This window comes from Prunus avium, chromosome 5 (assembly GCF_965620075.1).
Source record: "Prunus avium chromosome 5, drPruAviu1.hap1.1, whole genome shotgun sequence".
Lineage (NCBI taxonomy): Eukaryota > Viridiplantae > Streptophyta > Magnoliopsida > Rosales > Rosaceae > Prunus > Prunus avium.
Window position 1 is genome coordinate 14,321,189 of NC_142288.1, and position 22,325 is coordinate 14,343,513.

Sequence of the window (22,325 nt, forward strand, 5' to 3'; positions counted from 1 at the left end):
TTTCCTTCTTATTCCTTCCTCTTCCATTCCACCATTTTGGGTTGTTGCTCTGGTTCTTTCGTTTGGACGTTCCTCCCCCCCCCCCCCTCCCCTCCCTTTTTTTTTTTTTTTTTTTTCTGTTCTATTGTTTTTCCTAAAAAAAAAGAAGACCAATTCCTTACTCAAAACCATAAATTAGTCATATATCAATGCAGAAGAACTCAGCCAAAACCATTATGAACAAAATAACAGAATGAAAAGTTATGCTATTGCCATAGATGAAAGCAACAGGGAAGAGAGTGTTGTGGAGGGAGAAGCATGGGTGACTAGAGATGGAGAAGAGTGGGAGCTAGTAGGAAAAAAATAAAAAATAAAAAAGACGGAAAATTTCACCCGCATAGATGGGGGAGGAAATGAGAATGGAGGAAGGAGACTGAGAGTGCGAGAGAGGGGAGGGAGATGAAAGGAAAAAAATAAAAATAAAAAGGAAAATTTCAGTAACACAGATGGGGGAAGAAATGAGAATGGAGGAAGAGAAAGAAAATTATTTATCCAGTGCCCTTGTACTGGGTTTTCTATTGAGAGACTCGTGTGTTTGGTTATGGAGGAGAACCAAACCAACTTGACGCATTTTTGGCTCAATTGTATCTTGTTTTTCATCAAAACTTAAATCATTATGAACCACATCTAAATCCATGATCATAATTCGAACGTAAAAGATAAAAACAAAGTTAATCAAAATCAAATAGAACCTAACACAAAACCAATTATATAATCCAAACACAAAGCTTAATGCTAACACTGTATCAGAATAAACCATACGAATGATGCAGCAACCTAACACACAACCACTTTCTCAAAATTTGACTTCATTGGTAAACAAAGAGTGGTGGTGGCTTCCCGCTTCCCGCTTCCCCCTTCCCCCCATGGCAGCACCCCAGTTCGAACCCCAAGGTCCAACTCCAATGTAACCACAAAGAGATTGAAATTATTTTTTGACAGAAGCATTCATATTTTAGTCAACACACTAACTGGAAATTGGAAAAAAAAAAAATTACACAAGTCAAAATAGCAGAGGCCAAAAACTGAAAACACTAATTAAAAGCATATATCATCATATAAAGATCAAAAGTAAATTCCCTCACGAAAATTCCTTCCTTCCTTCCTTCCTACCACAAGTCCAAGTCCAAGTCGAATCAATAATTATGAAATCAACAACGAGCACTGCAGTAGATTTAAATTTTGTTGAAGGCAACAATGTCACAGCTCTGGATATACTCGTTGCGTGGCTCAGCAGTAAGCTGCTCCTCAATGAGGTCATCGACAGAGACGAGGTCATCGACAATGGTGAGCATGATCTGCAACTTCTTGATCCCGTAACCAACTGCAACCAATTTTGATGCTCCCCAGAAGAGACCCTCCATCTCCACACTGCGAACAGCCTCTTCGAGCTTCTTCATGTCGGTTTCATCATCCCAAGGCTTGACATCCAGAAGAACAGAGGATTTGCCGCTCTCCTTCTTCTTGGTAGATGCCTTTTTGGCTGCCTCTCTCTCTGCTTCTGCCTTCTTGTCCTCCTCGGTTTCATCACCGAAGAGATCCAAGTCATCGTCGTCATCTCCTCCGGCTGCAGCAGGAGCAGCAGGAGCAAAAGCCTTGCCGCTTCCGATTCTGACTCCGACTGCCTTGCCAGGGAAGTTTGCGGTGAGTTGGGATGAAACGCTGTCGTACCACTTGCTCACATTCGCAAAGGAATCGGGCTTCCCCAACACCGCCGCGTACACCTTTATGTCATCCAGAGTAAGCTGGTCTCTGGTAGGGTTTTGAATTATTCATCAATTTTAGTATCTACACCAAAAACAAGAACAAAACGAAGGAAAAGAAGAAGAAGAAATTACCCGGAGATGTAAGATTTTCCGGCGAGGAAGTCGTCGAGGGACTTGAGGCCGGCTTCGGTGTAGAGATCTGAGAATGTAATGGCCATTGCGAGAGAGGGTTGTAGTGAGGCGGCCAGAGGCTTAAAGTAGTGAGAGATATTATGCGAAGAGGGCGATCTGAATCATCATCGTCTCCTATTTATATTATTATATCATTGGACAAACCCTAGATGGGTATGAACGGCATATTGGGATAAGATTCGTTTTTCTCTTCGTATCTCCTGCCCAGCGACCCGGCCCGGCCCTTTTCCCTATTCTATTTGCTTTGGGTAAAATTATCCAGTATATGACAAGGAATAGGAGGAAAAATTATTTTGTTAAAAAAGGGGGAAATATACGAAAATAGACTCATCGCAAATGCTTAATAAATGCAAGAATCAATTACAAATATTCATTAGAAAGGGTTTTTAATCGCAATGCTCAGTGAACTTATATCCGAGTTTTCTTTTGTCATCTAACTAATTTTCATATAGTTTTGGTCCTCCAACTCTCTCATTCTTGCCAATTCATTTTCTCCATCACATTTTATGCAAATTTTAATCATGTGAATGACATGTGACGTACTTTCTTCGAGTAAATTTGACTTTTGAATTTGGGGATTTTGAGAATTTTGATGAATTATGCTTTTTTTTTTTTTTTTTTTTTGGTGAAAAGTGAATTATGCTTTCAATTTGAAGGAAATGGGACAACTTTCAAATTTTGGGAAGTGGGTAGTAGAGAGCTAGGTAGGCCGTTTTAGAAGATGTTTGTGCCAAAAAATTGGAAGTATTACCTAGGGGTGGAATCGGTTTGGTAACTGAATCGATGGGCCAGTACCGATGACCAATCAAGAGTAGTCGATTTAATGAAAATTGAAACCACTGCCAACTGATTAGTAGTCGATTCTCCAAATGTCGGTAATACCGCAAGTAACGGTCAGGTTGGTTCAGTGGTTGGCCTACTGAAACAAACAAATTGGGTTTTTTTGACCAAATTTTTTTAGCCCACTTCATATTTTCTGGGCTGCAATTTGGGATTTGAATGCAGTTCTTAAGTCTAGTTTTGTTGAGCAATGTTTTAAGGACTATTTTTGGACAGTTGTAGTTGGGCAAACATGATAAAATGAGAAATTGAAGCCTGAAAGCTAAAACTACAATTAAACATGCTCAAAACATAAATTGAAGCCTAAAACTAAACATCCAAATCCAAAGTACAACATAGTTAACTTAAGTTACAACCCAACAAAAAAAGAAGTTTGAATTAGTTTACAACCCAAAATAAAGTAGAAGTTTTAATTAGTTTACAACCCAAACAAAAGTAGGCACTTCACTTGAGCATTACAAATGTGATGGAGTTGAAGGAGGCAAAATGCTTGTTGAAGTAGAAACTTGAGCATTACCACCTTGAGCCTTAGCAGCCACTACATGAAAAAATAAATAAGAATATGTACATATTAGTAGAAGCATTAAACCATCAAAGTATCAATAAAATCTAAAGATAAATAATTGAAATACTTACTTGGTTGAATTTCTTTAAGTTCCTTATAAAAGCAATTTCCTAATCCGTTGGTTCCTTGTATAAGTTAAATTCGTCCGCCCTAAGCCAATCATGAGTACACACTAATGCCTCTACCATTTTTGGAGTCAAGGAACTTCTAAAAAAGTCAAATATAAGGATATATGGTAAATTTCTGAGATATATTTCTTCTTGCAAAGGAGGTGTATATATAGTGTACAATGCCTTCTTACCCAAGGAAAAGATAAAAACTAATCCTAACAGAACAGGTAATACAATATTTACAAGAATCCTTATATTAATTTCCTACCTAAAATAGGACTCACGCCAACATAAAAGGATCCACAATCCTTTTGCCTAGGCTAAAGGCATTCTCACTAGCAACCGTAGAGGAAGGGATTGCAAATATGTCCTTGGCAACCTTGGAAAGGATTGGACATCTTGATTGATTCCCTTTCCACCAATCCAAAATGTTGAAGTTTTTGTTCCTTGGGTTTTCAAATGGATCGGCAAAGTATTTATCAACTTCATTAGATATCTCCATTTGTTGTTCCTCCTTCCTTTGAAGCAACATCTCCCTCAATATTTGACAATGAGCGTCATCACCATCAAGCTCATCTTCCAAACCGTCATCATCCCCCTCATCTAGTGTTTGTAGAGGACCCAAGTTACCAACCCCTCTACTCATTATACAAAGTGAGCAAGGTACTTTGGACTTCATCCCCAATAGCTTCAACCTTTGAAGCTTCGACTCCAAGATTATGGAAGCTAATCTTGAGCAAGGCAAGCTTTCATCTAGGGTCTAACACATTCCCTATAAACACAAGTTTGTTGACACCCTTAAAGCTACCCCAATACTTATCCCACTTGAGCTTCATTGAAGAAGCCACCTTTTGCAAAGTTTCATCCCCTCATCTTTAATTTTTCTTTCAATCTCAACTTGTAACTCAACCAATTCGATAAACATGATATTGGATGTACAAGTTTTGGTGGCACTAAGCTTTAGGGTGGTTTCACAAATTTTTTTAAGAAAATGCACAAAGGCTCGTGCATTCTCCCAATCCGACTCAGTTGGTGGCCCAACTCTCTTCACAAGGTTTTTTTCCCATCCTTCTAAAGCTCATTAAAGTAAGCAACAAATGGAGCATTCTCATCCGCCATCCTAGTAAACACATTTTTATACTTAAATGCACCATCAAGCATCTTATAAGTGGCATTCCACCTTGTTGCCACATCCAAAGGAATGTTTGCCATCGTATCCAGGCTCTCTAAAATGGCAAAATTCCTAAACTTATCCAACCTTCATAGTGAAGAATGTATGTACTTCACACAATTTCTAATCCCCTCAATTGAGCTAGAAAGCTCCTTCAACCCATCCTTAACAACCAAATTAAGAATGTGACAAGCACACCTCACATGCAAATATTTGCCATCAAGCATAAGAGTGTTCAATGACTTAAACCTCTTGGCCATATACTCCACCGCCCCATTATTTGCACTAGCACTATCAACCGTAATGCTAAACACCTTCTTTATCCCTCAACTATTCAAACAAGCATCTAAACACATCCCAATGTCATCACTCTTGTGACTTGTGATCTTAACGAAATTTATTATCCTCTTATGCAACTTCCATTCATGATCTATGAAATGGGCGATGACTATTATGTAGTTGATGTTTTGGATAGAGGTCCAAGTATCGGTTGTGATACTTACTCTTTGATCACTTTATCACACTCATAATCTTAGTCTTCTCGACTAAGAACAAATCCCACACTCCCTTATCAACCTTCTTCCTATTATGGATCATGAATCATGAATCTAGGTTGAAAATCATGGATAAAATCCATAAACCCCGTCCCCTCCACCGCCCTAAAAGGGATCTCATCCTTGATGATGTACTTTACACACTTCATTTTCGATCTTGCTTGATTGAAGCTGTGAGGCACCAAAGTACACTACTACAAAAAACGAAATAGACGACGGAGATTTACCGTCGTTGTGATGCTTTGAAAACCGTCGTTAAATCGACCGTCATCTTTTGGGAGTATCAAACTACGACGGCTTTTCCCCGTCGTTGTTTACCTGTAAAGACGACGGTTTTTAATAAAACCGTCGTTGTTCTGATGTAAAGACGACAGTTTTTGTTAAAAACCGTCGTTAGTTATGGGGTAAAGACGACGGTTTATAAAAAACCGTCGTCATTTATGGGTAAAGACGACGGTTTATAAAAAACCGTCATCATTTATGAGTAAAGACGTCAGTATTTTGTTAAAAACCGTCGTTGATTGTATATAAAAACAACGGTATTGTGTTAAAAAGGGTCATTGATTATATGTACAGACGACGATTTTTCCAATAAAGCCATCGTTTTATTATTTTTATATTTGTCGTCTAATAAGTACCCAAGCTATTACATTGTATTTTTTGTTTCCTATGGATCTATACAACGTTTTTAACTAGAAACCAATTATAATGCTTTATTAATGAATATATACAACCAAAAATTATTTCTTTCATTAAACTTGAAAATTCAATAGTTATTACATAGTTAACCAAACTTTATTCTATTACATACATACTTCCTACCTATAATTAGAAATAAAGGAGTTCACAAATTCTACTAATTTGATATGAACTTCATCAATTTGTTCTTGGGTTGACTTAGCTCTGCCTTCTTGCACATTTTTCTAAGTTGTTGTATTCCCCTCCCTTGTAACAATATCAGCAACAACGGGTCCTTCTACAAGACTTACAAAATTAACATCAAAGTCCACAAACACAAATCTTATCCAAATATAATTCATTGATTCTAATCACTTGCAAATAGATTACTATCTCACCACAAAAGAAACACCATAAACACAAACTGAATAAACCAAAGGAACAAACTCAGTGACTTCAATGGCCCTGTTTGGTGGGCTGGACTGGACCAGACTTTTTCAATTAAAATGGACTATATCCTAGCTGTTGTTTGGTGGGCCTAAATGCACACTGGGACTGGTTGGACTTCATATTTTGATCGGACAATAATCCAGTGAATGAGGGTTTTGTAAACCCAAGCGGAACCATGGGTTTTGAAGCCTGTGCCTCCGGCTTTCACTGCGTACGAGCACCTCAATCTTCTCATGGTCTCTTTTTCTTCTTTTGATTCTCCCCTGTGACTTCAACACCTCTTTGTGCCATTCTGAAGGTAGATTTATTTCCTCAATACATCTATGGAGTTGTGATTCTTTTTTTGGATTCTCTCTTCTCTCCTCTCCTCTCAACTCTCAACTCTCATCTCTCATCTCTCATCTCAGATTTCTCTCTAAATTTTTTATTTAAATGTTAAATATTGAGATGTTTTGATTATTGCCATCACTTTTTTCTGGGTTAGAGGTCGAGATCTATGGTTTTTTTTTTGTTTTTTGTTTTCCTGAATGTTGTCTTTCACCCTTTGGATTCTTTTCATTTTGTTTTGAATTACCTTTGTTTTGCTAGACTACAATTTTGTTTCTCATGTCTCCTATCTCCTATCTCTGCCTACGAGAGGCCATGGATCAAAGGCTTCGAGAATTCAAATAAGAATTTTGTGTTTTTTTAAATATAAATATTGGTTCTGTAATTCATTGTCTCTTTTCTTTACGATGATGGGTTTTGTATTTTATTTATTTATTTGATCAAAGATGATAGGTTCTGTTTGTTTCTAAATTGCAGTTCCTATTGTAGTTTTTTTTCTCCGACTGTTCATGACCCAATCTCTTTTTTTTATTATAAATTTTTTGTAACTCAATAATCTTTTTTATGATGTTAAATAATCTAATAAACAGTAAATTAATTTTGAAATTAAAAAAAAATGAAGTCCAATGTTGTCCAGTGTGGCCTTGTACCAAACAATGGACTGGACTTAAGTCTAATCCAGTCTCGTGCTCTACCAAACAACTCAATAGCACTTGAAGTCTAGCCCAATCCAAACTAGTCCAGTCTAACACTTCAAGCCCAATCCTAACCAGTCCAGTACAGCCTACCAAACGGGGCCTGTAATTATTATAAGATTGTCATGCTACTAAAGTGACTAAACAGGGAACCAGGTGTTAACTATAGGTATCTCCAATTCTCCAACCCAAGCAATATAGGATAGAGACTAAGTGGGAAATCTAATTACAAAGAGTGGATAAGGAATCCACAAGCTGGTATGAATTATTGTTCAGTGGCAGTTTATGTAGATGAGAACTAAAACACATTATGTCAACGTCTAAGTTGATTTACAGATCTCCTTTTGATATATAGCACTTGACAATCATCTCATTTTGTTGGGCATCACGTCCACTGATAACCAAATAGTTCTCACTGCTGATAAACCAGTTAAAATTTTCAAACCAGTGAACCTTGCGCATATATGTGAAATGATAGCAACAGTTTTTTCCTGCATATTATTTGAAACAAAATGTAATTAACTGGAAAACAATTTGTCATTGGCATGTGCTGAAAGTGCTAAATCAACTTCCACCTAGAAGAAAGGCAATGGAAGTAGAATCTAAGATGAAGACTCATTGTTTGTACAGAATATGCGGAAAAAAAAAAATAGAAGCTTCAATTTCAATTGGATAACGATGGTGTGACATGATCGCAACCCCTTTGTCATCATCCCTATTTAAATGAGAATTGACCACCTAATTAATATTTCAACTTAAGAAAAGGAAAACAAAAGAATCAGAAGTTTTTGGGTTTCTCTTATTGAACAATTGAGCAATGTTTCTAATCAATATATAAGACTAGAAGAAGAGTATGATCATACAGCCGCAAGTAGACTTATTACTCATAAAATGCCAAGTTGATGTGCAAGAATGTGAGCATTACTAAAATGGCAGAGAAATGGATGTAAATCACTAACCTATGGCGAGCGAAGAAGAGTCATGACCATAAAATCGGAATCTGCGAGAATAACATTTCCTTGGGCATATAGCTTCAATTTGACATAGTAGGTGTTAGCACCTAGCCCAAATTGAAAGAGAACAATCTGCAAAGGAGCACAAAAATCAGAGAAAAAACCCAAAACGTTCAGAAAGTTATTGAGAAAATCCATGTATGAAAAAAGAACCCAATTGGCAGGGATGTTATAAATCATACCATATCATATCCAAGCTTTAGTACATCCTCAAGCCTTCTTGTGCGTATATGCTTCGTCAATTTCAGTGTAAACCCAGAAACCAATATGAATTTCAAAACTTCGTTCTTTCTTTTTTCGCATTATCTATAAATTGTAAAAGAACCCAATGAATCATAAGCATACCGAACATATGCAGTCGTGTGGAATCTGAAATATGGAATAGAAGCATATTTTAACCCCAATTTCTGGAAAACAGAGTAGGATGAACATCTATATAGAAATAATAGATAAATAAATAAGAGAGTAACGAAGATAATGTATGTGAAAAATATTATATTGAAAGTAATAAAGAAATACTAAAAACTTACAAAAACCAAACGCAGAGACGTTAAAAAATATTAGTTTTGCATAAACCTTCTAACTCTGGGCAACGACTAATTCGATGTCATCTCTGTACAGACCAACTCTGGCTACTAAGCTGCCAATCCTTTCAAATCCTTCACCACACAACATCAAATCAAGACCATTTGGCAAACACCAAAAAAATTTCCACAGCCCAAATAAATCGAAACCCTAACTCTAGAATACCTCTCTCTATTCTCCATATGGAATTGGGAATCAGAGAGAGAGAGAGAGAGAGAGAGAGAGAGAGAGGAGGGGGGGGGGGGGGGGGGGTGAGGAGACTAACCTTGAAGATGTTCAACGAAACCTGCGACAGAACTCTAAGACACGAAGGGAGATGGCGAGCTCAGAGAGCTCGGTGACATGGAGAGCATGAGGGAGATGGTGACGATGGCGAGCACGGTGACCTGAACGACGCGACAGAGATGGTGATCTCGACGAGTTCGGTGTCCTGGACAGCGCAAGGTAGATGGTGCTTCATAAACGTGAGAGCGAGAGTTGAGAGAGAGAGGGTTCATGAGCGTACAGAGAGAGAGAGAGCGAGGTTTTCTCAAAAGCTCCTCTCCCGTGCACTTAATATTTGTTTAGTGCCTCTTAAAAATACGACGGTTCTAATAGGGTACAGTCGTCATTTTTAAAATCAACCCAACGAATGGGTGTATTAGCTACCTTACCACGACGTTTTTATAATACAAGTCATTTTTCAAAACATCACGACAGTTTTTATATAAACTGTTGTGTATTGGGTGTTGTAGTTTAACATAATTGTAGTACTGGTACTACTTATTGCCCTCTTTGTGCCAATACCGATTGGTTTGCATCATATTTTCCATAGATAGGAGATAGCTTGCATTTCCTTTCTAAGTGGGTTTTCAACCCGGTTGTACCATTTTTCTTGGGATCCGCTAGCATCTCCGCTTTGCAATAATTGCAAACCCCAATTATTCTCTCAACCCCCATATGATTTGTTTGTTATGTTCAATTTTTTCAAGTTGAAATTGCTGACTTTCTTATGTTGGTAAAAAGGGGCCTGAAGCCCATTGAAACTTTTGCTAATTGGTGTGTGATTTATTCCTTGTGCTTGCTGAACTCTTGGGAAATAATTGTGTTGCTGTGTAGGTAGATTTCTGGGTTTTGAGCCTTTTTCAGGGGAGACTGCCGATTTTCTGGTAAAAGTCAAACCCTAAAGCCGTTTTTGGGTTTAGGGCAAAGAGGGTATTTTGGTCATTTGTACCCGACACCTGCCAGGTGTTGGACACGAACAGGGTTCGACACGGATTCCAAAGTGGAATTTGGGTAGAGTCCTTTCATAACCAACCAAAACAACTCCTAAAAAGTTCATGGGAATTATTAAATTAAAACAAACTAAGAAACAAGACCACCACTCCACATCCTTTTGGGCAACCTAAAAAGATTCATAGCGCCATACCGACTAAACCCATAGTTCTGCACCGGCAAAACCCCAACTTGACGCAATCTGACATCATCCCCGCCTCGTAGCTCCAAATCTAAATTGAAGGTTGACAACTGGAGCCAAATCCTTGAATGCGTGGGCCAAAAGACAACAACTATTTAATGGTGACGCCAACGTTTCACGGTTACTGCTTCTACATCACAAAACAAAACAAAACAAAAAAACAAAAAATCCAAAGGGAAAAGGAAGGGAAGGAGAGGAAATGGGATGAGAGGAGAAGAAAAGGTATGGAGTAGGAAAGGTGGCAGGCGACCCCCAAAAGGGGCGACGGCTAGGTATTTTTCTTTAGGGTTTTCTCACCACGTAACTCTAATTAAACAAAAAAGAGATGAAATGAAACCAAACGATTTCACAAGGAATAAGATTAAATAAATTTTAAAATATAAATTCATGATATAAATGAGAGCAGAGCTTGCTAAGAATGCTGATGACGATCATGTAGAAAAGGAGGTTTTATGAGAGGAAATATAGCGAGTGCGCAGAACACCACGAGCTAGTAGTTCCCGTACAAAGTGATAATCAATCTCAATGTGGCGAGTCCGAGCGTGAAAAATGGGATTGGCTGTCATGTGAAGAGCAGAAATGTTGTCAACAAAGAGACACGGAGGAGAGCGAAGTGGAATCCCAAGTTCATGAAATAAGTAACAAAACCAACGAAGTTCAGCAGTTGTGGTGGCAAGGGCCCTATATTCAGCTTCAGTACTAGAACGGGAGACAGTGGATTGCTTCTTGGCGGTCCACGTGAGAAGATTGGGACCAAGAAAAATACATGCTCCAATCGTAGATCAACGATCATCAACGGACCCGGCCCAGTCAGCATCAGAATAGCCACGAAGAAGACAATCACTAGACTTATGAAACTTAAGACCATGCTCAATAGTACCTTTAATGTAGCGATAAATACGTTTGACGGCTTGAAGATGACTGGTGCGGGGATTATGCATAAATTGGCACACTTGGTTGATTGCAAATGCGATATCCGGCCGGGATAAAGTAAGGTACTGAAGACCACCAACCATACTTCGATAAATTGTGGCATATGGCAGTGGGTCACCATCTGTAGACGAAAGATGAGTGGCAGAAGCTAAAGGAGTGGGACTGGGCTTACATGACTCCATGTTGCATTTTTTAAAAAGGTCAACGGCATATCTAGTTTGAGACAAGTAAATATTCTCGGATGTGCGATGAATCTCCATGCCTAGAAAAAAAACTCAGATTGCCCATTCGTCGACTGTCAAACTCAGAGCACAAGTTGCCAATGAAAGAAACAACACTTTGAGCATCAGATCCTGTCACAATAATATCATCAACATAAACTAAAACATAAACAGAGTGATGGTGAGCGTGTCTGATAAATAAAGAAGCATCAGAATGGCTATGAAAGAACTTCTGCCCAATTAAATAAGAGGTGAGTCGTTGGAACCAAGCACGGGGAGCTTGTTTGAGACCATAGAGCGCCTTATGAAGTTTGCAAACATGATTTGGGGGAAGAGGATCTGCAAACCCAGGTGGTTGCTTCATGTATACTTCCTCCTGTAAAAAACCATTCAAGAAGGCATTCCAAACATCCAATTGTTGGAGAGGCCAATTATGTGACAAAGCCAAACACAAATTGGTGTGAATGGTTGCTAGCTTCACTACAGGACTGAAGGTTTCATCATAATCCAATCCTTCTTTTTGATTGAATCCCTTAGCAACAAGTCGAGCCTTATGTCATTCTATGGAACCATAAGCTTTTCGTTTAATTTTGAACACCCACTTACAACCCACAAGATTCATGGATTGTGTAGCGGGAATAAGAGACCAAGTGTGGTTACGAATAAGAGCATCATACTCATCTTGCATGGTAGATTGCCATTGTGGGTATTTGGCTGCATGGGTATAATTCGTTGGTTCAAAGGTGTGTGGGGAAGCAATGCTTGCAGTGAGGGCATGAGGTAATGGGTGGTTAGTGGATCCATAGACAAGTTTATTAACACTTTTGTATCTAGTAGGTGGTGGTGATGGGCTGTCTGTAGTGTTTGATGTCGGAGAGGCATCAAGAGATTGCATAGGTATCGGGTGAAGTGGTGAGTGAGTGGACTGGTCTGAAACAGTGGGCCGAACGGGAGCAGGTCCATTAGATGTAGAAGTATGTCTGGACTCATCCACATAACTAGGTGTATTGGATGGATTTGGCTCAACACCTTGGTGGTTGGCAGCAGCCTTGGGCTCATCAGCAGGTGGCATTAAATTGGGCTCAGTCTGTGCTGACGATAGGCTTGGTGCATGTAGTGCTGGAAATTGATTAAATGTGGTAGATCCAATGGAGTTGGGCCATGGATTGTGCTGGTCATGGTACGGAAAATTGGTCTCATTGAAGGTCACATGGCGAGAAATATAGACCCGACCAGAAATCACATATAAACAACGATAACCTTTGTAGTGATCATCATATCCAATAAATACACATTTAATTGATTTAAATGATAATTTGTTGGTGTTGTAAGGAACCATATGAGGGAAACAGACACACCCAAAACTTTTAAGAAAGCAATAATCAGGCGGACGTTGAAGAAGCTTCTCATAGGGTGACATGTGTCCAAGTGTTGAGGAGGGCAATCTATTGATGAGAAAAACTGCCGTAGAGAAAGCTTCTAACCAAAAACTTTTTGGAAGATAGGACTGAGCCAACAAGCATAACCCCATTTCAACAATATGCCTATGCTTTCTTTCTACAACACCATTTTGTTGGGGTGTGTAGGGGCATGAAATTTGATGAGTTATCCCATGATCACTTAAAAAATTCATGAATACCCGACTTGTGAATTCTCCACCGCCGTCTATTTGTAATCCCTTTATCTTGCAGTTGAACCGATTTTCAATAATTCGTTTAAATGTGACAAACTTGGCAAAGCAATCAGATTTCCTCACAAGTGGATAGAACCATACGAATCGAGTGTGATCATCGACAATGAATAAGTAATATCGATAACCAAAATTTGAGGCAATTGGTGCTGGCCCTCACAAGTCAAGATGTAACAAATCAAACGGATGCAAGGCATGTGAGCTTCTGTATTGAAAAGGAAGCTTACAGGACTTTCCCATAGGGCAAACATGACAAACTTTATTATTAGCAACATTACCATTAGGAGGTAAATGATATTTATTCAAAAGAGTTTGAAAAATTGGGTGAGAGGGATGTCCAAGGCGAGCATGCCACACGTCTTGTGTCGTCCTTTACTCGTAGAACACGATTTTGTTGGTAACATTTGGCGCTGCATTGAGATGATATAATCCACCAGAACTATTGCCAGTAAGAAGTACCTTCCCCGTCTTGTTGTCCTTGACACGAAAACCATTAGCATTCATTTCAAAGAAGCAATCATTATCCCGACAAAATCGACGAATGCTAATAAGATTTTTCCTTATAGCAGGAACACATAATACTTCATTGAGTGCTAAACATGTATGTGTAGTGGGTAGACCAGTTTTTCCAACATGTGTGATAGCCAAATGATTTCCATTACCAACAATAATCGTGTCTGTACTTGTATATGGCTGAGCATACGGAAGGGCAGAGAGATTTGCTGTCATGTGGTGAGTAGCCCCTGAATCTAGACACCACCTTGTATTATCATTGGGATTGGCTTTTGTGGCTTCTGCTGTATATGCATAATTCCCACGTTCAGGACAATCTCGCGAGACATGTCCCTGTTTATTACAAAACTGACAAATAACATCAAAGCCAGGTATGGGTGTCGGCAAGAGAGGTGGTTTGCCATCAGATAATGGACCACGTGTGATGAATTGAGGTTGCTCATTATGATGACTGAAACTAGGTCGGCTGTGAGTGTAGTTGGCCCGACTATTTTGTCCAAAATTTTGTCTGCTTTCATAATTTGGGTTCCAACCCATGGATCGTTGGGAAGTGTCACGAAATGGTTGTGCTCCCTCTCGGCTGCCATGGTCAAGCCTGGACTGCCAGCCTTGGTTTTGATTGTCACAACTGTGATTCCAGCCGTTGCTATCTCGGTTCCAATTCCGGCCTCGCCCACGCCCCCTTCCTGAACTCTTGTGCCCTTGTGATCTAGGACCTTGATTGTGATTGTCATCGGTTGAAACGTGATCGGTGGACATAGCGACACCGGTTGAGGAGAATTTATCAAAAATAGCCAAAACTTGATCCTTAATTTCAAAAATGTCATTTTTTGTAAAATATTTCAAATATAGCAAAAACCTCACATAAATAGACACAAATGCCCTCAAATTTAAAACCCGTATAAACCTAAAAAATAAACCTTATTAAATAAAATTTTGGAATATTTTTAACCCACGTTTGTATAGAAGAACAGAAGTTGAAATATATCATCCTATTTATTGATATTAGTCAATTTAAACTTAGTCCCAATCCAAGCATCACCAAACACCGGATAAGTGTTATTCAACTTAAGCCAATTCAAGCCAAGACAATTTCTGAGCATAGTTCATGCCAAGACAATCTTCCGAAACAAACGAGGCTGAAGGGACCAACCTGGCAAATGACTGAAAGACTCGTTGCCGGATCAATTGCGCAAGTCTGTCCGAATGACACCATTATTTTGTCTTCTCTGATGGACCAATCCGCCAAGTGTTCCCCACACGTATAAATGCTGCACTGGCTTCTCAAAGAAGCTAATAAGTTTCAAAATTGGCAGCCCATCCCACACATCACGTTGCCTTTCAAAAGCCACACAAACATATTTGTTCAATTTGAGTGACAAAGTCAAAAGAATTTTCCACATAAAAGAATTGATTTGTAGGCCAAAGAAAAATCTGAGTGACAAAGTCAAAAGAATTTTCCACATAAAAGAATTGATTTGTAGGCCAAAGAAAAATCAAATCATGATATCAGTATTCCCAACTTTTTCGACTAAAAAATTTATATTCTTATTGCTGAGCTTAGTTGGTTGGATTTTTGCTTTTTGTTGTATTGTTGTGCCCTTTTGTGGTTTCTTAATAAAATTTAGGGTTTGTCCAATATAAGTCCCTACAATTTCTACTTCCTAGACATATAATTCTATAAATCTATGTGCAAAACCCAATTTTATACTTAAATGACCAGTAAGATATAAGCGGTTATAGTATTCCTATGTTTTTACATCGCTATCATCAGACTTTATATTTTATTTATAATATATTCCAAGCATTTCATTAACTGCCATAATTGTAATTAAAACTCCCTATTAATACCTAAAATGCAAATTAAATATAAAAGGGAATTAAAAACCATAAGGAAGTTTAAAGTGTAGTAATATGTAGACAGAGAAAACTTTTATCTTGATGTGAATGGAAAAAGTCTGGCTTATTATGCTTCACAATTCAGATTCACTGTATAAAATTTTCTATTTGATTCAACAAAAAAAAAAAAAAACAATTGTTGTTTTTCAATTGTTTTTGGATGTCTACCCTACATGTAATATAATATAGTAAGAACAATAGACGAAGAAGAAACTAAATGAAGAACCAAGGAAGAACTGCACTTATAGGGTAGCAATACGTCTGCAAACGTATGTACAAAGATTCCCAATCTAATAGGGTTTTATTTTTTAGGTTTATGTGGGTTTTAAATTTGAGGGCATTTGTGTCTATTTAGGTGAGTTTTTTGCTATATTTGAAATATTTTACAAAAACTGACATTTTTAAAATTGGGGGTCAAGTTTTGGTTATTTTTTATAAATTCTCCCGGTTGAGAGAGACGTGGAGTTCATCCGTTTTAATAGTTGTTCTTCCTGTACAACCAGATCAAAAAATTCATCAAAGGTAAGTTTGGGCCTGAGATGAAGTGATGTAATGAACTCTTTATATTCATGTTCGATTCCATCCGAGATGTACTCAATGAATTCTTCATCCGACATTGTTGTACCGGCTGCTGTGAGGGAGTCAAAGAGTGATTTGGCGTGCATCAGATAGTTGGCAACGGGTTTGTCTGAGTTTCTTTTGAGAGTGCGGATTTGATCCCGCAAGGTACGAAGATAAGTCTTGGATAATGGAGAAAGCCTTCGCTCAAGTAGATCCCAGGCTTCGTGAGCCGTTGTGCATGGGATGAGAAGAGTTTTGATAGTTGAGGATGCAGTTGCTTTAATCCAACTCAGGACCAACTTGTCCTTTGAGTAGGCTGGATTTGGTGTTCCATCAGCGTGCTTCTTCGGAGGACGGGTATCATATGCGATGACATCTTCTAGATCATGAAGTTCTAGGACATCCATAAACTGAGATCTCCAAGAAAGGTAATTATTTTTGTCCATTGGTGTGGTGAAAAGATGAGAGATGTTGAATGAAGTTGGGATCGGAGGCATGTTGCCAGGAAAAGTTGTATTTGTGGTTGATTTGTCGTGATGAGAGTTAACAGAAGAAGATAAAGGAGTGTCTTCAGGGTTGGTCATAGGTTAGGATCGATTTGAGCGCTAGCTACTGCTAGGCTCTGATACCATGTAGAAAAGGAGGTTTGAGGTGAGAGAGAAGTAACAAGTAATTTATGATAGGCTAAAATAAAGGTCCATAAGTGGTATGTAAATAACAGCAAATCATGGTCATGACGCCTTGAATCATGGCTAGACAATGGCTGTCCTTCAGTGTTCTCTTCAGATCATACACTTATTAAGCGAAATTATTATCTTCATTGTGCATATGATGATAGGGAAGATACAATAAACATGTGAACTTTTTCTAGTCCACAATTCCAGCCTTCCGGTAGCTTTCAATGGAATCAATAAGAGTTTCATCCACAGGCCGGAAAGTCCAACCCAACCTCTGCAATTTTTCCGAACTCAAGTGCTCTTCCTCTGTGTGGGTAAGGCTGCTAATACCAATACAAGGGCAAGGCATCTCAGTAAACATCAACATGGATGGTTAAGGCGCACAAACTGAAAGATGAAGAAAAAGACCAACTAAACTAATTATTGGAGGGTAAGAAAAACTTACTTGTTGGGATAGTTGTAGTTAGGATATGCAGGCCTCAAGTACTTCTCCACCACCTCCACTGCACCCATCTCGTGCGATGTGCATATGTATCTCTCTCCGGCCTCAGACTTGTTGTATACAAGAAGCAGTGCTTCTGCTAAATCACGAACATCCACGAAAGTCCAGTAATTGTATTCCAATGACTCAAGCCCACCTACACAGACTCTCAGACTTGCAATCTCAATTTATATATGCATATAAATTGATTTGAAACAAATGTCATATGCTATAGCTAAGTAGATATAGATACCTTTTACAGTCGCAACTAGCAGAGAGCTACTTGTATTCAACGTGGATTGTAAAATTGGCCCCAAAACATTAGAAGGACAAACAGTTACAACCTCAAGTTCATTTCTTTTTCCAAACTCCAAAGCCTGGCTTTCTGCTTCTGTTTTTGAAAGATAGTACCATTTCTGGAACACAAAATTAATGGTCTGGCTTCAGCATAAAGTCAAAATGGAAAGTAAAGTCCTTCTTCCCCCAAATATAAGTCAAAATGGACAATTACCTTGGTCGTTTTCATATATTCAGGAACAGACCAACAGGTCTCGTCCTTGACTTGACCCTTAGGCCAGTCAGGGTTCATAACAATAGCAGCTATGGAGGACACAACAACAACTCTCTTCACTTTGGCTTCGACGCAAGCCTTAAGTACATTAAGCGTTCCCTTAAAAGCCGGTTCAAGAAGCTCCTGCACAACATTTATGTATATATTTATTTATTTCAAAACATATATATCCATCTGAGAGAACAAATTTTGAATTATTATCTCCGCTGATCTGAAGCACCCTGCCGAAGCAGGACAGCTTGAACTATATTAATTAATAAAAACAGCATAATTTATATATTTTGAGGTCTAAATAAATATAACAAGGGATTTATATTGTAAGAAAATTGATTAATGTTATATAATATATTCTTGCCTGATCAGGATCTGTAACACTAAGAACAGCAGGACTGGCAACATGAAAGACTCCACTGCATCCTTCAACAGCCAAACGCAGAGAATCGTAGTCCAACAAATCTGCCTTGAAAAGTTTCAAGTTCTCTGATGCTTTCTCAAGCTTGTTCAAGTGAGCATACTTGCTCGCCCCTACACATCAATACATTTAGTTTTCATTTATTTTTTGACAAGGTATGCAATTTACCTATAAAATCTACGTTAAACCCACAATAATTTTATATAATATGTGCTGATATTTTTCCAATCATAACTATTAATGAATTAATATGACTGAGGAAAAATAAAATAAAACCAAGTAAGAGAAGAGATAAGAGAAGAGAAGAGAAGAGAGACAGAGAGTGATGAGCTGAGTGACCTGGCTGTCTGACTGTTCCATGAACAACATAGTCCTTTGAGAGAAGAAGGTTGACGACCCAAGAGGCTACAAATCCTCCAGCCCCAGTCACGCATACTTTTTCTTTCTCACCCGCCATCTATAATCAATGTATTATTAGCTGCTATGTCTTCTTGTTTCCCTTCATTCAATCTATCTATCTATGTACAACTACTTAATGCTGTTTTTTCCTTCTGAATTGCTTTTTTGCCTCGTTGACTCCGCACACTGGTTTTACATTTATAAATATTCTTGCAAGAGTCTACACCACACAAATTTAGATAAGGATAATGCTAGCAACCTTCTTTTTTGAGCCTTCTCCGGTTCTCTCATGACATATGTCAATTTCTTTACACTTAAAACAATGCCATTATTATATCAAACAATCTAACTTTTGTTTTTCATATTTATCCTTATTTGATGTATTGACTTGACTTTAATTTATTAATTTTTTTTTATAGCTTTCTTACTACTTAGTAAAAAATTATTATATTAATTTATTAAATATTAAAAAAAAATCGTGAAAAACCTATCTCAAGTTGTCCCCATCTTCTTCCCTAAAGCCCAGCACCTCCATCTCCCCCACCATCTCCTTAGCGCAACCCATCCACACCCCACCCTCTCCTCACCACCTCCCCATACTCTCTTCCGTCTCTCTCCCTCTTTTTCTCTCTTCCCCCAATCTTTCTTCAAACAAAACCTAGCCCATGCAAGTTTTGGCTACGGTAAGAACACCCTCAAGGCCATGGTAAGCATTGGCCATTATACTAAATTTGGGTTTGACGACCATCACCAAGCACCAACAACAACAACAACCCAGCCCAAATTTAAAAATCTCACCTTAAAGTTACAAACTTTAATTTGAGAAATAAACAAAATGATTTTTATTTTTTGTTTTTGTGGGAGATGTCATGTTGTTTCGGGTGTGAAGTCTGGCTCACTCAAAATGACGAGAGTGAGGGTTAGATTTGGGGTTGCAAGTCTGTGATTATTCGAAGAGAGAGAAAGTTGTAAAAAAAGATTGAAAGAATTGAAGTAAATATTAAAGTCAATACATAAAATAAGGATAAATATGGAAAACAAAAGGTAGGTTGTTTGATATATTAATGACATTATTTTAAGTATAAAGAAAATGACACATGTCATAAGGAAAAGGGATAAGTTTGGCCAATTTAACTCTTGTGTTTGTATTTGTTAGTCAATGTGATCCCTTTCATCCCAATTCCGTTAAATATTAAAAAAAACATTTAAAATTAATTTTAAAAAGCTGTAATTGATTGTAAAATATTCAAATTCAATATATAAATGGAATTTTAAAAATAAAATAAAAAAATTTCTCCTCCCCCAATTTTACACTAAGACTATAACCACCTCCAAACTCAAAACCAAACTCGCCACCACCACTCCATTCCCAACACCACCTAAACCACAACCGCTTTCTCTCTCCGGCTACAGCAAAAGTCTGCGACATAAATACCAAAACCATGCTTACTACAGATTCCATAATTGTAAGAGGATCTGGGTTGCTAGGTGCGTCTAGGTTGCGTGATGGTGGCTGAGAAGCAAGAGGATATGTTCTAGTCATTGAGCGATTGGGGTCGCTTGAGGGTGTGGTGTTTTTGGGCAGTTAATGGATCAGAGAGGAGAGAGATGAGGGAGAGAGTATGAGAAAATCCAAAGCAGAAGAGAGATGAAAGTTGAAAGAATGAAAGAGAGGCATTCGATTGACTCAAGAACCTTTTTTGTTTTCTACAATACTCAACAACATGGGAGCCTGAAGCCCATTGAAACTTTTGCTAATTGGTGTGTGGTTTATTCCTTGTGCTTGCTGAACTCTTGGGAAATAATTGTGTTGTTGTGTAGGTAGATTTTGTTGGAGTTGGCTCGACTAAATGAAGGAAATAAGGAAGTAGCCCAGCATGCAGGCGTTCGAGCGGAACCTGCATGCGCTCGAGCGGGTCGCGATTTCCTAGGTCAGTTTTTGGCCTATTTTTGGGAGGTTTTTTAGTTTCCTATTCCTTGTATGATCGTGCTAAAGGCCTATACATATAAATAGGTACTTTAGACTAGGGTTTAGTAGAGATTTAAGATATACAAACCTAGGGTGAGAGAAAAAGAGATCTAGAGAGAGAGAGAGAGAGAGAGAGATCAAAGGGAGTTCTTTATTGTAACCAAAGGGATTTTTCTCATACTAGTGAATTTTCTCGGGGATCACCGGAGAGGACGTAGGCACAACGCTGAACCTCTATAAATTCTTGTGTGTTCTTGTGTGTGTTTACTATTGTCGTTTCGTGTGCAATTTATCTTTGTGTAGCTTGTGTTGTGATTGTTGCGTAGTCCATCAACGACAAGGTCTTGGAAGTGTTTTCGCACAACAAGTGGTATCAGAGTCGCGGTTGTGGCGGGCGTTGGTTTATGCCCAAGTGCTCTTATAACTTTAAGAGCGGCGGTGTGTTGAAGATGGCAGGTGACAAGGACGAAGAATGTTCTGGTACTAAGTCACAATGGGTATCAAGCACAAAGGTGGAGTTAAAGCCATTCACCGGCAAGGAGAACTTCACGCTTTGGCAAAGAAGAATGAAGCATGTTCTTAAGCAGCAGGGTCTCAACAAAGTTTTGGAAGACAAGGAAAAGAAGCTGGTAACCATGACAGATGCAGAGTGGGATGACCTAGACGAGCTTGCTAGAGGATCCATCGAACAACATCTAACCGATAAGGTGTTGTGTAATGCGATGGAAGACACCGCAAAGCAAACATGGGAAAAGCTAGAAGAGATGTTTGCGTCAAAATCATTGTCCAACAAGCTTTTCTTGAAGAAAGAGCTTCACTCTCTTAAGATGGAGGAGGGCACAAGCATGATGGAGCACGTGAGCGCCTTTAATAGGTGTATTACTGACTTGCAGAGAATGGATGAGGTTTATAAGTCGGAAGACAAGGCCGTGATGTTGTTGACATCTCTGCCACCTTCTTATAAACACTTTCGCACGACGCTTATGTTCGGGAAGGGAACCTTGAAGTATGAAAAGGTCATGCAAGACATCTTGATGCATGACAGAATGGTTCAACGCTCCAGTGGAGTCTCTCAAAGTGAAGGTCTTGTGGTCAAGTTCGGAGAGAGAGGTATATCGAGCAAGCATGAGGGCAAGAAGAGCAATAAGGGAAGGTCAAAATCCAAGGTGAAAGATGGTTGTTTCGAGTGTGGGTCAAAGGATCATTGGAAGAAGAATTGCCCTACATGGCGAGAGAAGAGAAACAAAGGGAAGAAGTCGGATGAAGCCGGGGTCGCGGAAGAGAGCGACGGTGAGCTTTTACTTACTAATAGAATTGTTAATACTGATGCACTTGCTATTACTTCCAGGGTTTCTGCTTCTGATTGGATTTTGGATTCCGAGTGCTCGTATCACATGTGTTCAAACAAGTCTTGGTTTGACACATATGAGATGGACAATGGCGGCGAAGTTATGATGGGGGACGGCTCAGTTTGTAGAGTCGAAGGAACATGTACAATCAAGGTGAAGATGCATGATGGCATGGTTAGAACATTGGGTATGGTTAGGTATATACCTAAGCTGAAGAAGAATCTCATCTCCCTGGGTACTTTTGACAAGAATGGTTATTCGTACAAGTG

The 22,325-nt window shown here is 38.7% G+C and overlaps 3 protein-coding genes and 1 long non-coding RNA gene across 7 annotated transcripts; all 4 read right to left on the reverse strand.

The window, feature by feature from the left end:
• Positions 1–947: 947 nt before the first annotated feature.
• Positions 948–2,040, reverse strand: LOC110755085 (Translation elongation factor EF1B/ribosomal protein S6 family protein). Its single transcript, XM_021956243.2, has 2 exons — positions 1,878–2,040; positions 948–1,791 (listed from the first exon to the last, which is right to left on the reverse strand). The coding sequence occupies exons 1-2, from the start codon at positions 1,961–1,963 to the stop codon at positions 1,215–1,217; spliced, it is 663 nt and encodes a 220-aa protein (XP_021811935.2). The 5' UTR covers positions 1,964–2,040; the 3' UTR covers positions 948–1,214.
• Positions 2,041–5,955: 3,915 nt separating this feature from the next.
• On the reverse strand, positions 5,956–9,467 carry LOC110755091 (uncharacterized). 3 transcript variants are annotated; one of them, XR_002526439.2, is made up of 5 exons: positions 9,191–9,467; positions 8,871–8,999; positions 8,523–8,709; positions 8,287–8,412; positions 5,956–6,153 (listed from the first exon to the last, which is right to left on the reverse strand). It is a non-coding gene; the product is annotated as an uncharacterized LOC110755091 (long non-coding RNA). The 3 variants fall into 3 exon arrangements; XR_002526440.2 differs by lacking the exon at positions 5,956–6,153 and adding an exon at positions 7,554–7,818 and having other exon boundaries at positions 8,917–8,999; XR_002526438.2 differs by lacking the exon at positions 5,956–6,153 and adding an exon at positions 7,554–7,818.
• A 6,645-nt stretch (positions 9,468–16,112) lies between these two features.
• LOC148294371 (uncharacterized) lies at positions 16,113–16,782 on the reverse strand. Its single transcript, XM_088253725.1, has 2 exons — positions 16,232–16,782; positions 16,113–16,128 (listed from the first exon to the last, which is right to left on the reverse strand). Exons 1-2 carry the CDS (start codon positions 16,780–16,782, stop codon positions 16,113–16,115), a joined length of 567 nt encoding a protein of 188 aa, XP_088109851.1.
• A 75-nt stretch (positions 16,783–16,857) lies between these two features.
• Positions 16,858–18,918, reverse strand: LOC148294372 (cinnamoyl-CoA reductase 1-like). Of its 2 annotated transcripts, none has more exons than XM_088253450.1 (6): positions 18,679–18,918; positions 18,283–18,452; positions 17,868–18,050; positions 17,610–17,772; positions 17,321–17,513; positions 16,858–17,195 (listed from the first exon to the last, which is right to left on the reverse strand). In XM_088253450.1, exons 1-6 carry the CDS (start codon positions 18,794–18,796, stop codon positions 17,066–17,068), a joined length of 957 nt encoding a protein of 318 aa, XP_088109576.1. In that variant the 5' UTR covers positions 18,797–18,918; the 3' UTR covers positions 16,858–17,065. The 2 variants fall into 2 exon arrangements, with proteins under 2 accessions (XP_088109576.1, XP_088109575.1); XM_088253449.1 differs by having other exon boundaries at positions 16,858–17,198.
• Between the last annotated feature and the right edge of the window lie 3,407 nt (positions 18,919–22,325).